This window comes from Lineus longissimus, chromosome 7, assembly GCF_910592395.1.
Source record: "Lineus longissimus chromosome 7, tnLinLong1.2, whole genome shotgun sequence".
NCBI lineage: Eukaryota > Metazoa > Nemertea > Pilidiophora > Heteronemertea > Lineidae > Lineus > Lineus longissimus.
The window spans coordinates 19,415,422-19,428,199 of NC_088314.1; the positions used below are offsets into that span (position 1 = coordinate 19,415,422).

A 12,778-nucleotide genomic window follows, 5' to 3' on the forward strand; every position below is an offset into this window, starting at 1 on the left:
TCTGAACTGTGGCGATGTTTCCATTGTCTCCATGGGATGATCTCCAGTGGTAAACCACCAACATGGTTCATTTTGTGACGCGAACACAGAAACGGGGAAAGGTCGGACGACATACACAGCTCACTGATCTGACGGGAGCGTCCTAAAATGTGAAATCGGGAATGATTGCCAACTGGCACGACGAGGTTGGGAAAAGGGAAACGGCTGTACAAGGATACCTATCAAGACACAAACTCGCACAGTGCCGAAATTTACAATGCATCTCCTTGATTTAGTTGAAAGAACAGGTTCATAGCCCACCTGTTGTTACGTGTCAACGAACCTCGATAAATTAAAAAAGTGCTGGTGTTTTCTGTAGGTATTATTGGAGCCAATAGATTGCTATTTGTCTGGCTGATTTTGAAATCTTCACGCGCCTGTGATCAAACTGTGAAATGGCTAGATCAGTGTTGGCAGAGAGAATAGCTTTCTGTCCCGATCTGTGCGTGGAGAATGGCGGCCAGTCTCCAGACACCGACACGACACCATCGGCCCTGACCAATTGACGCATCACCGATCGGTCACTCATCCGAGGTCACAGTCTAGTGCTCAGAACAGAATAAACCTCTGCACATCCTGAGACAACCTCTTTGGTTTCCTCAATCTCTTGTCCTCTGTCTTGTTTCTGAAAGAAGGGGCAGCGCAGCAAAATAAACCTACAAATCCTCACAAAATGAAACGGGGAGGGGCCATTGTGCTCACCGGTGGACATTTGATGATAGGAAAATTCATTTACAGAACATGTTTTGACCTTAAGTCGACTTGTCCAGTCAGAAGCGCTAATTTCTACGTCACCAGTACAGTCAACATAAACGAGCCAATCAAAGGCACTATTCTGTGCGATTTCCACCTGACTATGCTTTAGGAAATTAACAAAATATTACCTTGGTCCGCCCGGGCGCATTGTACAACACCTTCGCCATCAGCACCACGAAGGCTAGAACAGTGGCGCCACCCGTGATGGCGAAGAGGCCCATGAAGTTCCAGATACCAAACTGCATACGGCGGTTCAAGGTCTCGATGTCTAGGACGCAGTTGTCATCCTTCAACCATCTGGAAGAAATCGAATGTAAAAACAATGAACTGCAACTGAAGGGTTCACTTGCGGAAATTCTCGTCAAACGATTCGCAATATTTTGAATCTGATACTTCAGCGAGAACAGAACTTGCACCGGATTTGATTCGGGAGCAAAACAATGAAACATAACACGCCCACCTTTTGGTAATCTCATGAAGTTTCCCTGAGTGTCGCAAATCAAGGATAGTATTCACTATTTCCTCTCTCAGTCTTACATCATTGTCATCGATGCTTCGTGCCATTGTCTTTGACAGCGGAAAGGACACATCGAAAGATCCGATGACCGCATCGGAGACGGCCAGATCACAACTGGGGTCAGTCACTGGAAAATGAGACAAAGAGCGCGTTTCTATCATAAGTCGTATTTGGAGAAATGCAAGTGTGCAATTGTCCGACACTTAGGCGGGCCAAGCTGTCAACTTCCCTGTTTTCACGGAAGCACACTAAAAGGAAAATTTACCCCTCCCAAACCCCTGATGGATCCTTATGCCTACCTGCTTCCATCAGCAGTCCAATTCTCTCCTCAATTAAAGCAATGTTCTCAGTCCTCACCCTCTCGATGGCTTCGGTCATGTTCCGAAAAACTACAGCCCTGCTGAATTTCCGCTCTTTTTCTGCCTCCGCCATGTCCCTAAAGAACTTCCAAGCCGCAGTGTCAGCCAAAAACCCGATTTTTATATCACTTTCCTGCGCCAAGTCTGCGAAGGACAAACCACTACGGTCGAAGGCTGGCTCGGTCAAGAAGTTCGCCAAGTTACTGGTGTAGCAGGCGATGACCACCAGAGAGAAGAACCAATAAAAGACGGAGAAGAGTCTCATGGGGAGGATCGAGCAGACGATTTCGCCACCAACTTGGGTGATCGTTTGGTAGGAATACCAGAGGCTCTCGTTTAGGTTGTACCGCGCGGATGGTTCCAGGTCATTCACTGAAACACAAGGGAAAACTAAGGCGAATGATGTTCATGCCCTTGGATCAGCAGAAGAAAATAGTTCGCCTATTTGTGGACAACCGACAAATAGCAACATTGGAATAAAGCAGAGACATTCTCATCTCGGCGCATACGCCACTGAATCATGGCTAAACAGGCAAAGGTCAAAACGTCTCTGAAGATTTTATTAAGGCAGAGATACCTTCGACAGATGTAAACCGCTCACGGATGTTTCAACCCCATCAGTCGTCTATGTGATTTCCTTCGGAGGTATATCTCATTGCGAAGCGGCGCAGGGATCGAAGGGTGGGAATCCTAATGTTCTGGTGGTGCTCTCAGTTCTACACGAATGTCTTGAGTACAATATTATCAAGGGTCGAGTCAAAGTATAGGCCTATCGTTGACAGAACATGTCGCTCTGTCACCAATCATCAAGGTTTTGGACACTTCTCGCCCGAACAAAACTTGCGTACCGATTCTGTGACAACAAAACGAAGTGATGTCGGCCGAACCAATTTAAAAACTGACGTACTCGGAATAGTTCCCAACGGAACCTCTCTCCAGTAAGTGGAACTCACCCATTAGATTCCATCTATCAAGACCGTAAACGAACCCAGCGGCCAGAACGACTGCCACCACAACACCAACCCAGACTTCGGTGTCGTACGGCATCAGAAACTGAAAGCCCACTAGCTGACCCTCGCCATGCCGTCCTATCACAAATGACAAGGGCGTCATGATCACTCCGGGGAGGAAGGTGAATGATTTGAGCCTGTCGCTTGTTTTTAGGATACTTCCAACGGCCATCAGCGTCTTTGGTTCTCTCCAACCATTGCCTGCCTGTTATGAGAAAGAACAAGGGTAGTGATATGACCCCAGAACAAGACTACTTCGCCGGGAGATCGGTGAAGAAAATATCAGATATCATTACTCTACGCTTTTGATCTATGATTAAACACGTCAATCTTTCCATACTGTTCATTGTGGTTGGTCAGATTTTCCAGTAGCCTAACCTCTGGTACAGACTATTCAAAAGTAAACGTTACGATATTTCTGTATGAACACTACCGAAGAGATTACAAATCATCTGATACAACACTGCTCTTGGATCCCTACCGTGTCTGCGTCAAGTTGACCAAAGAGACCGCTCCACGAACCATTCGCGTCTTGGCTGCCGTACAGCCCGTCTTCCCTCACAACGTACTTAATCTTGAAGTCTTCGAAGCCCTCCATTCGCCTCACGGATCGGACCACCACGTTCATGATATCAACGGCAATACCCTCATATCTTTTGTTCTTGGTAAAAACGCCATCGGCTCCTTGTTTTAAAGTGAAGAACGGCTTCGACTGAAAGAAACAAGTACGGATGTCAAGTAAGCTTAGAGCTTATAGCACTGACCTATATACACAGCCTACCTGCGGCAGCCATCTTGAAAGAGTTTGAAAATATCCGTTCGATTGTGACAACAAAATCAACCTATGAACTTTGAGCTCCCTCATTATTTGGGAGAGACTGATTGACGCGTTTTTTTCTGCTTCTCCCCATTGAAAGGTTCATGTGTGATCTCTCTTCGCTGCCTATTGCATGGAAACACTGAAATATAGGGAGCAAGCAAAAACGTTACACTGGCAAAGCATTCAGACGGCCAGACAGGAAAATCCAAGATGGCCGCCTGGCAGCCATTATGGTTGTTGACATAAGGATCATTGTATTGAACTACGACAGAGTCGTTGTCACATGGTGCGCAACACCATGCAAGAGGGTGTTACGTAGTGTCCAGGTTCTCGACGCGATCTTTAACGATATGATGAGGCAATAGACACCTTTCGCTACGCCGTTCCGAGAACCGCTACACCGAGAACGTTTCTTGTTCCCGATCCCGTTCCCGGAAACACTGAAACGCGTTCCGCATGGCCGTCACCGAGAAACAGTTTGGTTTCTATGGAGATCGTCAAAATAGTGGCAAACTTGAGACGCCTTGCAAATTTCGCAATTGAAGATGATGAATTTATGGCATTTTATATCGAAAATGAAGTCTTAAGAGGCAAGGAAAGTACGTTTGACCCGAACTGGCCGCGTTTCGATCTAGATAGACTCTCCGATGCACAAAGCTACGACAAATTCAGGTTCGAAAAGGATGAGATTCGTCACCTCGTCCAGGTTCTTCGAATCCCTCCTGTAGTTGTTTGCCAGAACCGATGCGTAATTACTTTACATACTACTTCAGGTGCCTTACCGCAATAGAATCCCACAAATTTGTCATTTTTCTTCTTGAACCACTGTGAACAGACGCCGAGAAAAACAGGCCTCATTCACGGAATCCAGAACGGAACGGGCAAAGCTACTCAACAATCGATGACGTCATACGCAAAACGCGATCGTTCTCGATCGATTTCTCGGCGGAACTTGCGGATTTTGCGAAACAGACAACACTTACCACAATAGCATGCACGATATATGGAAGCGGTGGCATGCTGACGAGACTGTTGTGAAATATACCATCAATCCAAGCACCTCTCTGAAATAGGAAAGGATATAAAACAATCTCCCAATCAGAAGACGAGCTCCATTTGCCCCTGAAACTAGAAACGAAAAGATGTACGCAAGTTAAAGGTGCTAGTCTATCACTGAGCATCCGTTACCGAGGGCAAGGCTTGAAAATTGCATATGAAATTATCCTAATCTCTACTTATTGCGCAAACTTTGACCAAAAATCGCCACACTAGGCCTACGCATGGAGCTATAGCTCCTGGTCTTGCTTTGATCAAGCAGCTAGGTACGTACTCATCCTGAGATGCAGGTTTTTGATAATCCTACCTCGTGTACAAGTACAGTATCTAGTACAGTGGAACCCCGGTCGGCGACCACCCCGCTATGACGACCAAGAATCGCCGGTCCCGAATGGTTTCCTCTCTAATTACCATAAAAAGGCCCCGTTAACACGACCACCCCGGTACCCAGACCACGACCACTGGATTGAGCGGTCCCAATGAACAAATTTACCCCTCTAACCCGACCAAAGGGCCTAATTGCCGTGAACAGACGAATGTTGCCATGATTTCTGTTAAGAAATTGATTGCGGCAAACTTAACATGCTACAGATGAAAAAACATTTCAAGTCCAAATATTTTTTTCACTTGTTTTTTTTCTGCTCAAAATGAAGAAACAGCATCAGCCCCCCCCCAAAAAAAATGTTGGCTTTTAACATTTTTCAGAATTTTGAACTTATGCGAAAATTCAACTCTGTAGGATGAAAAAATGTCCGAGTCCAAATACTTTTTTCACTTTTTTTTCGGTTCAAAATGAAGAAACATCATCAGCCCCCCCAAATTTTTGGCTTTTAAAATTTTTCATTATTTTGAACTTATGAAAAAGTTCAAAAATTTTGGCGGGAAAACTTAATCATGTATCGATTTTGTCCCCGGATTTTCAACTTCACTGACGCGACCACCCCGGTAACACGACCATTCAACCTCGGTCCCATGAGTGGTCGTGTTACCGGGGTTCCACTGTATATTGAAACTTAGAGTAACCAGACTGGTGCCAGGATGCTAGGTACTAGGATGTCCTCCCTTCCGCCGCGGCTTGAGCGTTGAACTGCAAATCTAGGCCTATGACCCTAGACAGTGCGCTGTTGTACAATGTGTATTATCCTCTCTATTCCGCCCATTTAAGCCTTCAGACATTAGGACAAAGATGAATTTCGCGAATGTGTATTTAGATCCATGCCTATACGTACATAATTTACGGGACGGCCCAGTGACCAGGCCTCAAACGCGATGAAGCACCCCAACCGCTCTCCATGGTGTCCATATCCTGGGCCACCGTTTATACATATACGGGAACGTAGATTTGAAATCTGAAATGGAAAAGAAGTGCATGTACAAGTGTAATTGGGAAGGATTTCGATCGGTGCGAAACGTTTACTGCTGTAAAAACGTCATCTAAAGCCAGTGGGTTCAATCACACCCTGGGGAACCAGCACCATATTTCTCGAGGGTAGCACCACATTTCCCGAGGGCATGCCTCGGTTCGACGTTAAGATTCCTTGAAATGTCATCCCTGTCACCAAGGTACAGAAAGTTCTAAAATCTTGAACAAAATCTCAAGTAGATGACTCGAAAGTATGCCTATGGTGTTTGGATTTCTTGCTAACTCTTCTTCTGATACAATTTTACAATATTTAACCCATTTCCGACCCATGTTTCAGTGCCCATACATGTCATACATTAAAGTGGGACTATGCAGGAGTAGAGGGGTTAAATTGGCCAACTTTGGGTGACAAATACGCAGAGTATGGGTATTATACGGTGTTTGATTCACCACTAAATATATTCCACGTACAAGCGTGAATAGTTTTGACGTACTTTGAGATGGGAGCGACCCCTATTGGCAGCTTTGTGTAACTTCATCTTGTCTACCTAGCTGCTGCCTAAAGAATCCCTTTAGGTGTCCACAATTGTCTTACTAAGAGAAAATTGCGATCCGGATTTGGAGAGCAGTCTTACATTTTTCCTGTTCGATGCAAACATGTCACTTGTCTGAAGAACCTTTGGCAGAGCACCAAATCTTGCGAACAGTTCTTTGAGCAGCTCCCTTATGTCCGCGAATGCCGTCGCATCAATTCCCTGAGGTTCATCATATGATTTGAAGCTATAAATGGAAATCAACTTGGCGCCGACATTTCCAACACTTGCGAATGGGGCCTTCATTTTGGATTGTAAAACCTTCAATGGAATTGAACATTTCGCGTTAGAAAATGCACTTTTCACTATAATATCTCCTCATATAATAGTTGTGCTTTGACGCTCGCCATCCTTAAATACCAGCGCATACATCATAAGCTCGGTGCCAAGTGCCGAGTGAAAGGCGCTGAAGCTCATGATGCTATATTGCATGCTGTGTGCAAACCATTTAATAAGCTGCCCCTTGGATGCAGTGTCATCACTGACTCGGAATAACAAGCGGTTAATGATAATGTAATCAAGTAATCAACCCTTGAAAGATTTTGTTTTTAACCCGGAAGGTTTCGCCTACCATTTCGTATATCATGAATTCGTATCCGTCACGATCAAGGTTCGGCTTCAATTTAGGATCAAAGAAGAGCTGAAATATAAAGCGACAACTTGGGTATGAGATATGTGGGTTTTTCATCCTAAGATGGCTTCGAGCAGGACCGTGACTATTCATTGGAAAATCATTGAACTGCATTAAACAATGCACTAGATATAGGCGAAACAATAGGCCTGCCTGAAATTTACAAGCCATGTCCAAAACACTGGCGAAAATCATATTAGGGACCAACATAACTGTGATATTACATGTGACGGTGCATAGCGGGAAGCAGGGGCAATATCCCCATGAAGGGCGGGAAAACCCAACACCCAAGTTTTCCCTGACGTTTTCCACAGTTGTACTTCCACCTATCAAATCCCCGTGTCTTTTGAGCTTACACCTATGAATTGCCGTGTCTAAATAGACCCGTGTGTCAAATCCCCGTGTCTATTAGCCCCATCGAGCTCGATGGGGCTAATCGGGGGCTAATTTAGACCCGTGTTCAACACGGGATTTTTGATAGGTGGAACTCTGAATTGATACGGCAATTGCAAGTTCTAAGATCCGGCGACAGATGGCACAGATGGCCTCGGTAATGCGCATGCGAAATTCCCCTCAAACGGGAAAGAAACACAGGAGAGCACCCTACCTACAGCGCACCTGTCGCCGGGGCTATTAACCATTATCTAACACCACTGATAGGTGTAAGTGCGCCCCGGGTTTTTTGACACACGGCGAAGACACGGGTCTTGAAAAAACACGGGGTTTTATGATATGTGGAACTACGACTATAGTTTTGTAGGCTGTGGATATAGATTGGTGGCTGATCGATCTCTACGACTCTGATACGATGACTCCAAGATTATTGTAACTAGTAGAAGGCCAGTGTTGGCAGCCACGGAATGACGTCATCAATGAAGCTGCGCAGGAGCCTACATTGGTGATTTGTCTCCCAATGAGAGGACTAGCTTCCATTTGCTGCCCGGAAGTGACCAACCGGATGGCTAAGAGATTGGCTTCTCACTTTCTTAATTTTTAGTAAACTGGATGTCATATTTGTTGAGAATTCCTCTGAGATGAGCACCACAGTTTTAATCCGTTTGTGAAGTAGTTCTTTATTCAGGGCGTCTGATTCTGATCCGGGATGTTGGTAGACCTCCACCTCAAGAGACTTGGTGACCAGCTTCTGATACAGCGCCTGAGCGACTGAAAAGAGATAGGTCCGTTAAGGCTAGTATTCAGAGACAACGACAAGGGCCAAATGTAATCGCACCTTTATAAGCTGGCAGAATGTAATTAAAACAAGGCAAGGTTTTTAAAAAACAACTCTAATCTATTGCTGGCAGATCCTCCATCAAGGTGGCAACCACACTAAACTTTCTCAACGGATTCAACATCATGGTGATCTGAAGCTTGTGTGAAATAAAAATGTCGCTCTATTTCACACAAGGTTCATATCGCCATAAGACGCGAAGAAAATCTCCACCCTGACATAAAAAACCTCTGTGGTTCAACGGTTAGAATGCTCGACTTTCGATCTGGTAGTCACGGGTTCGACTCCCCGTGTATCCTAAAAATTTTTTTCTTCATTTACTGTTTTTCTTCATTCATGTACTACATATAGTATTGGGAGAAGGCAGTTTATTGATCAGCCGTACGGACGATTTAGCGTCCATTGGACAGCCCTCCCCTAAAGTCAGTGATGAACAAGAAAAGCTAATGCTAGCTGATCAGCCTTTGGGAGACAACATAGATTCATATATGAGTTTGCAACAGATCCTACGGACGTTTTAGCGTCCATAGAAAAGCGCACTTGTCCCAAATGTTGACTCTGATAGCCAAATGGCCTTCTATGGTAGACCATACAGCTGCCCATGTAGTGCTTCTTACTTTGACTGGCTTATATACGCCAAGTCAGAAGTCAGCAAATTGCTTTTACCCATCTTTTTTAATAGGTTTTGTGACTTGTGTCATCCCCGTAATGTTAGTCGTTGGTGATAAATGTCACTTTCTCTTGAACTGTCCAAAACAAAGTAAGGAATCTTATACAAACAAAGAATCCTTCGACCTGCAAACTTCCTAATAAGGAATTATTGAGATTTCTCATGGCCTCTGTAGGACAAATATTCCTGGAGATGTAACGAAATTATCTTACTTGATTTTATACGATTTGAATCATTTGCTAGCTTACAATCGGTAAATCCTTGCCTCCTATAAGTAAAATAGAAAGCTCCAGCGCACCGGCCGGCACGTGTAATTTTAACTGTAGGACGTTAAAAAGCTTGCTTATCAACGACTTACTGTCTATAGTATTTTTCTTGGCATCCATCATTAACACAGCTACCTTTTTGATACCATAGAACACCATATAACCAGCCACTCCATCAATCACAGTACTTTGAGAAGGCCACATTTCTATCACGTAATCATTAAATGTCTTCCATTCGTTATTGGCATAAGCAATGTCTTTGTCAAAGGCATAAGCGATATCGAGAATTCTCGTGAGAAAATACACGATCTTGTTTTTGACCGAAAATGCTGCGATGTCGGGGTAAAATGGTCCAATAAGAATGTGTCTTGAGATCAATTTTTCGACAACTGAAATGAAAAAAGATCTGGTACAATCGTTTAAAGGGCGGAGACTATAGGCAGGAGGTGGGTTGGCCAGATTAAATTCCAAAAGTCGTCGATAGGTGTCTCTATCTCACTACTTCGTAATTATTCCTGTTTGGACGCTAGAGTTGTATAGCTTAGTCTCACCAGACCTAGTCCTGAACTGTGCATACTCGTCACATCAATCTATCAGAGACTATCAATTAAACCCCCCAGCTCTGTCTCAAGTTCCCTTTTAGTTTTTATTAAGGTGAAGACCAGTAGATTTCGAAATATTCAGCAAAGTCGGGGAAAAATGAGAGCAAATTTTTTGCGAATGATGATTACTTATATACCACACACGACCATCCTGCTGCGGGTTGAAATATACGAGGGGGCATACTTGTACTAGCATTGAAGAAAATGTAGAGTGAAGTTGGCGGCCGAGATGGAGCTTCAAGTTTATCGACCTTGATAAATAACAAAGGGTGACACAGACAGCTGGCGTCAAGTCGAATCAACCATACCTGAAGACATAAAAAGAGCGTCTGATGATCTGTTTGGTATCTTGATATCAATGACGTCTTCAGGAAAAGTGCCAGTACAGAAGTTCCCAATTTCTTCTAGGAAAAACACGGGTGCAGTTGAGCGGAGGTTGCGTATCCAGGAATACTCCTCAGCTTGATAGAGGAGACCTAAAAAAGACAAACTGTTGCATTGGGCTGAACGTATATTTCAATACCACTCGATGGTCGGGGTATGAATTTGGCTGAACTACTGCACGAAAGTTACTCATCGGCGGAGGAGCGACCCAAGATCAGCGAAAATTTGGCAGTTCAGATTTTCGGGAGAGATCATGAAGATCATGAAGTAGTAAACGTCCAAAGCAAGGTATAGTACCAGGACGTATTCATATTGGGTGTTTTCTCACCGCGTGGCGAGGAAACTACGCTCGGCCCTAGCGGGTATTTTGTGAAATCGCACGGTTGATGGGAAGCGAAGTATCATAATAATACCCCAAACCCCATGATTACAAGCGATGTCTCTTAATTGACAATCGGGACGGGGACATTTTTCCCGCCCCGGCGACAGGAGCATTTTAATATAGTACGATGTGGATGTACTCACCAATTTTCACCGGGCATTCGATGGCGTCAATAGCTTGGTAGCCATGAGGGAGTACGACCAACACCATCACTACAGATAGGCCGATGAAAGTAGTCCGTTCCATTGTTGAATATAGGTCCTGTTTGAATAACACGCCAGTTTAGGTAGACCGCTGTTTCAAGACCTAGTCTCGTTTTCAGGTGAAAGTGTAATGAAATGTACAATGCGCGTCATTGCAGTATTTCACTTCCTGCCACACACGAGGCCTGTTGGAATTGTCCGGATAAAGACCAAGAATCCGTCCATGTGACAAAATCCATATCAAGCACTTGGCATTAGATCTAATGTTTCCCTAGAGACAAGAGTTTGATTATCAACAGCGGTATATAGCCTTGAACCAAATAAGGTTGCAATTCAGGGATTTCCGAAAGCTCCGGTTTTCGGAAAGGCTCCACAGATCCGGTTGTGATATCCAATTGTGACAAAAGTATGCTAGTACATGTATTGGGCTATTGTTATATGAAACCTCACATCTGGTGCAATGTTTATGATAATATCAGTTTTTATATACATGTATGAGGTTTTTTAGATTCTGCAGAGATGGATTGGCCTACTTTTCGGGGGGGGGGGGGGGTACAGAAAGTCCGGTCTTGGTTGTGGTTTCACGCCCTGTTTTGGCGTCTCCCATGTTATCGGCTTTGATATTGGTAAACACACCTGTAACCCCTCTGCTGTGATGTTGCATTTGGATCCGGTCAGGTGACCATCGCCTCTGTCTAGCCAATCAGAAGGCCCCATTTAATGGTACTTCCGGTTAAATCTGAATTTGGAAATGGGGGGAAATGGACGAATGGATATTTAGTCGTCGAGTAGAAATCCATTATCCGTTTCCAAGAACAAACTTCCCCCCAAAAATGAAATGATTCAGCGGCGGTTTGAGTGGCAGACAGAGGACATGCTGTGCCACGGTAGATGGCGAAGCTAATTAGTTTGTAACGTGTGATCGACGTAGCCTTCAAAAGGCAAAACGCGGTAATAAATCTATTTAATAAGATTAGCATAAAACCATTCTGTTGATAAATCGAGTTTGCTCACTGCAACTGAGTCAATATGATTCTGTATTAAGTCATTGACAATTTAATTTAGCATTTTGTCACTTTACATAAAACCGAGATGACACGCCGGGGAATAGTATTTGCAAACACATGGGGTAATCAATCAAGCCAATTGTTAATTGAACTCTTCTGACTTGATCAAAGTATCATTTAATTAACCATATCATTTGATAATACTTTATAACACAGGCCTAAATGATGGTTTTAACCCCCCCCTCCCGGCGTGTTATAGGTCTGAGGTATACATGTCACGTAATCGTTTGCTGCTTGAGCCCTGCAGCGATCCTCCTGATGCACTTCAGGGCCTCTCACTCGTCCGGAACACGGGCCTACAACAGACCCTCAAATTACAACCCTCGGCTCCGCCTCGGATTTTGGTCTACATTTTCTGTCTTGTACAACCAAGGACCTCCAACTCGGTACCGTGACTAAGAATGGGTGCCCCGGCTATGTTTAGAGGGAGTATATGACCATGAGGTTCAGGATGGTGCTGTATTGTGCATTCCAATGGATTGCTCAATGGTAAACGCTCTACTCGCATCCCGAGATCAGGCTATTTTACTCCTATGTCATAAACAAAATATCGACAGGCGGAGTAGCCTACACTGAAAACCATTGGTTATGCGAGGATGCTCTATTCGACGATGGACGTTTTTTATTTCAACAGAGTAAGCAGAGAGGAGCCTGTATGGAGAAGGCGGCGTTCCGACATGTATCAAAATCAGGTACTGTAGGCCTATAAACGAGGAATAATAAAACACATGCTTTGAATTTACCCACCATCCCCTTGGCCTATCTAAACTTTGCAAGACGTGTACAAAACCACCTCACAACACTTGCGAACATCATTATTGGTGATCAG

At 44.3% G+C, this 12,778-nt stretch overlaps 1 protein-coding gene across 1 annotated transcript; it reads right to left on the minus strand.

Moving 5' to 3' along the window:
• Nucleotides 1-566: 566 nt before the first annotated feature.
• On the minus strand, nucleotides 567-11,186 carry LOC135490601 (glutamate receptor 4-like). Its single transcript, XM_064775830.1, has 14 exons — nucleotides 10,823-11,186; nucleotides 10,222-10,389; nucleotides 9,404-9,700; nucleotides 8,127-8,308; nucleotides 7,085-7,153; nucleotides 6,556-6,774; nucleotides 5,787-5,906; nucleotides 4,485-4,565; nucleotides 3,163-3,393; nucleotides 2,625-2,886; nucleotides 1,612-2,043; nucleotides 1,256-1,439; nucleotides 924-1,092; nucleotides 567-664 (listed from the first exon to the last, which is right to left on the minus strand). The coding sequence occupies exons 1-14, from the start codon at nucleotides 10,923-10,925 to the stop codon at nucleotides 575-577; spliced, it is 2,607 nt and encodes an 868-aa protein (XP_064631900.1). The 5' UTR covers nucleotides 10,926-11,186; the 3' UTR covers nucleotides 567-574.
• Nucleotides 11,187-12,778: the final 1,592 nt, after the last annotated feature.

Excerpts from the sequence above, each read along its gene's own strand:
- LOC135490601 (XM_064775830.1), bottom strand. The coding sequence starts at position 10,925 with ATGGAACGGACTACTTTCATCGGCCTATCTGTAGTGATGGTGTTGGTC. Across the intron at positions 5,907-6,555 it reads TTGCATCGAACAGGAAAAAT|ATTTCAAATCTACGTTCCCG; the intron begins GTAAGACTGCTC and ends TTTCCATTTCAG. Across the intron at positions 2,887-3,162 it reads GTCAACTTGACGCAGACACG|GCAGGCAATGGTTGGAGAGA; the intron begins GTAGGGATCCAA and ends TTCTCATAACAG.